The 3444-nt window shown below is 49.4% G+C and overlaps 1 protein-coding gene across 1 annotated transcript; it reads left to right on the plus strand.

Annotated features, from left to right (window-relative positions):
• The first annotated feature begins 363 nt into the window (after nt 1-363).
• On the plus strand, nt 364-2094 carry LOC127782868 (UPF0481 protein At3g47200-like). The gene is made up of 2 exons (XM_052310144.1): nt 364-1095; nt 1205-2094. Exons 1-2 carry the CDS (start codon nt 460-462, stop codon nt 1979-1981), a joined length of 1413 nt encoding a protein of 470 aa, XP_052166104.1. The 5' UTR covers nt 364-459; the 3' UTR covers nt 1982-2094.
• The last annotated feature ends 1350 nt before the right edge of the window (nt 2095-3444 follow it).

Genomic DNA, 3444 nt, shown 5'->3' on the forward strand with positions numbered 1-3444 from the left:
TCACGCAACCGCGTTATACGTGTAGTTACTTCATACGATTTCTACTTAAGTACAAAAATAAACTAAACTGCAGACTGGAGTACGATTCTGAAACAGGCCAGGTCAAAAAACTGTTTTTGGTGCTTTCTGCCAAATCATTCTTGAATCTTTTAAACCACGTTGGTGAAGAACCAAAGCTAAATTAGAAACTTCCTGACGTGGTGTGGGCCCAAATGAACATTGGCTTTTTAAATTTTTAGTTTTGAACTTGACCATAGTGGAGTCTTTGTAATACAATAACCATCACCGAAATTGCAGTGTGATTGCAGCTTTACCCCTATAAATGGAGTTAATTAACACCCCAAAATAGCACTAATCACCGAGCTGAGCTGGACTAAAGTTAGCACTAATCACCGAGCTGAGCTGAACTAAAGTTAGCACTAATCAGTGAGCTGAGCTGAGCTGAGCTGAAGCATTCCAATGGAGGAGGAGAGCCGGAAGGGGAAGGCGGCGGCGCCATGGGTGGCCGCCGTCGAGGAGCAGCTGAGGCAGGACGGCGTCGGCGACCGGGCCGCGGAGGAGGCGCGGTGGCGGAAGCACTCCGTGTACCGCGTGCCGGCGCACATCAAGAAGGCGGCGGCGGCGGCGGCGGCGTCGCGGTACGAGCCGCAGCTGGTGTCGCTGGGCCCCTTCCACCACGGCCGCACCGACCTCCAGCCGATGGAGGAGCACAAGCGGCGGGCGCTGCTGCACCTCCTCCGCCGCACCGGGAGGCACGCCGGGGACCTCGCCTCGGCGGTGGAGGCGGTGGCGGAGGCGCTGGAGGACGTGTACATGGACCTCGACGGCGACAGGTGGCACGGCGGCGGCGGCGGCGGCAGGGACAGGTTCGTGAAGGTGATGGTGACCGACGGGTGCTTCCTCCTGGAGGTGATGCGCACGGCGGAGGTGGACGGCGAGGTCGACGACTACGCGGCGAACGACCCCGTGTTCAGCCGCCACGGCGAGCTGTACGTGTTCCCGTACGTCCGCCGCGACATGCTCATGATGGAGAACCAGCTCCCCCTCCTCGTGCTCCAGCGCCTCGTCGCCGTCGTTCGCGGCCCGCACAAAGCGGTAGGTACAATCAGATCGAGGAATCGATCAATCAATCAAGAACTCACTCAAGAATCATCCAAGAACTCAACCGATTTGATTTGATCTATCCGTGTGGATGGATGGACAGACGGACGACGTCATCAACGACATGGTGCTCCGATTCGTGTCGATGACGCGAGACCCGCCGCCGATCACCGGCGACGGCCTGGCGCTGCACCCGATCGACGTCTGCCACCGGAGCCTCCTCCACGGCACGCCGCCGCCACCGCCGAGCACCAGCCGCAAGAGGCAGCGGGAGGACGAGTTCGTCCCGTCGGCGACGGAGCTGGAGCAGGCGGGCGTCCACTTCAGCCGCAGCCCGACGCGGAGCCTCCGCGACATCAGCTTCCGGCGCGGGACGCTGTACATCCCGGAGCTCGCGGTGGACGACACGACGGAGCACAAGCTGTTCAGCCTGATGGCGTACGAGCGCCTCCACGCGGGCGCGGGGGCCAACGAGGTGACGGCGTACGTGTTCTTCATGGACAGCGTGATCAAGTCGGTGGACGACGCGCGGCTGCTGGGCGCGAGCGGCGTGGTGTCGAACGGGCTGGGCAGCGACAAGGCGGTGGCGAGGATGTTCAACCGGCTGGCGAAGAACGCGGTGCTGGACCGGCGGAGCCCGCTGCGCGGCGTGCAGGGGCAGGTGAACGACCACCGGGAGAACGCGTGGAACGAGTGGCGCGCCAGCCTCATCCGCAACCACGCCGGCAACCCCTGGGCGATCATCTCCCTCGTCGCCGCCGTCTTCCTCCTCGTCCTCACCGTCGTCCAGACCGTGTACACTGTCTTGCCCTACCACTACCAGACACCGCCGCCCCAAATGGGGTGGGGATGTGGATTGCGCGATGAAGGCCTTGTTTAGTTCCCACGTAAAAAATTTTTACCTTGTCCCATTGAATATTTAACGCATGTATGAAATATTAAATATAGATAAAAAAACTAATTATACAGATTACGTGTAAAATACGAGACAAATCTTTTAAGCCTAATTGCTCCATGATTTGATAATATTGTGCTACAGTAAATCTATCTATCTATCTATCTATCTATCTATCTATCTATCTATACCTATACTAATCGGGCACTTTCTACGAGTTCTCCCATTAACTAGAAAGATCTAACCGTTGATTAAATCAATCATATTATCACTACCGTAGATCAATATGTTTAACAATACGGTGGACCACCTTTTAAAGTCAACGTAATTTAGATTTGCATATACGTACAGTATCTTATCTTTACGTAGCCGATCGGCTGCAGTCACCGTGACGCCGTCGAATCTAATCATCCATCAATGCCAAGTTGGATCGGTATTTTTCTCTCGCGATTTCTTCAGGCATTGAGAACGGAAGCCAGCCTCTAGCTGCCATCTATTCTAATCTCCCATTGACGGCAATTTGGATCAGTAAATATTTTTCCTTCGTGATTTCTTCAAAACCAAGGTAATTCTTATCTTATTTTCGTTCCTTTCACAATTTTCTTTCGATAATATAATATTTTCTACAAGTCAATTTGGTTCAAATCAATGCAATATTTCAGACATCGCATATTTGCTATCGGAGTAAAAGAGAAAAATCATTGGACAGATGGTTTTGTAGATTGATATCCCATTGATGGCAAGTTGGATCTGTAAATATTTTTTCTTTCGTGATTTCTTCAAAACCAAGGTAATTATCATCTTTTTTTTCCTTTCACAATTTTCTTTACATAATATAATATTTTCGACACGTCAATTAGATTCAAATCAATGCAATATTTCAAACATTGCATATTTGCTACGGGAGTAAAACTGAAAAATCATTGGACAGATGGTTTTGTAGATTGATATCCCATTGACGGCAAGTTGGATCTGTAAATATTTTTTCTTTCGTGATTTCTTCAAAACCAAGGTAATTATCATCTTTTTTTTCCTTTCACAATTTTCTTTACATAATATAATATTTTTGACACGTCAATTAGATTCAAATCAATGCAATATTTCAGACATTGCATATTTGCTATGGGAGTAAAACTGAAAAATCATTGGACAGATGGTTTCGTAGATTGAAAATCCCAGACCAACTCTTGCGGTGAGAAGAATTATAAAATATCCTAGCCTGTTCGATTAGCCTTAATTAATCAAAACACGATATATTGCCACGGCCCTCTTTAACGTCAACTTTGCTGGACCTGATTACAGTGATCAACAAGATTAATTATATTCCCCAACAAAACAATGATCCAGAATGCGATGAAGCTGTACAAAACGTAACTACATGATGGATGGTCCATGCGGTAAGCCTATTTTTTTTGTTGAAGCACCATTTAATTAATTAATTTGTTCAT

The sequence above is a fragment of the Oryza glaberrima genome, chromosome 8 (genome assembly GCF_000147395.1).
Source record: "Oryza glaberrima chromosome 8, OglaRS2, whole genome shotgun sequence".
NCBI lineage: Eukaryota > Viridiplantae > Streptophyta > Magnoliopsida > Poales > Poaceae > Oryza > Oryza glaberrima.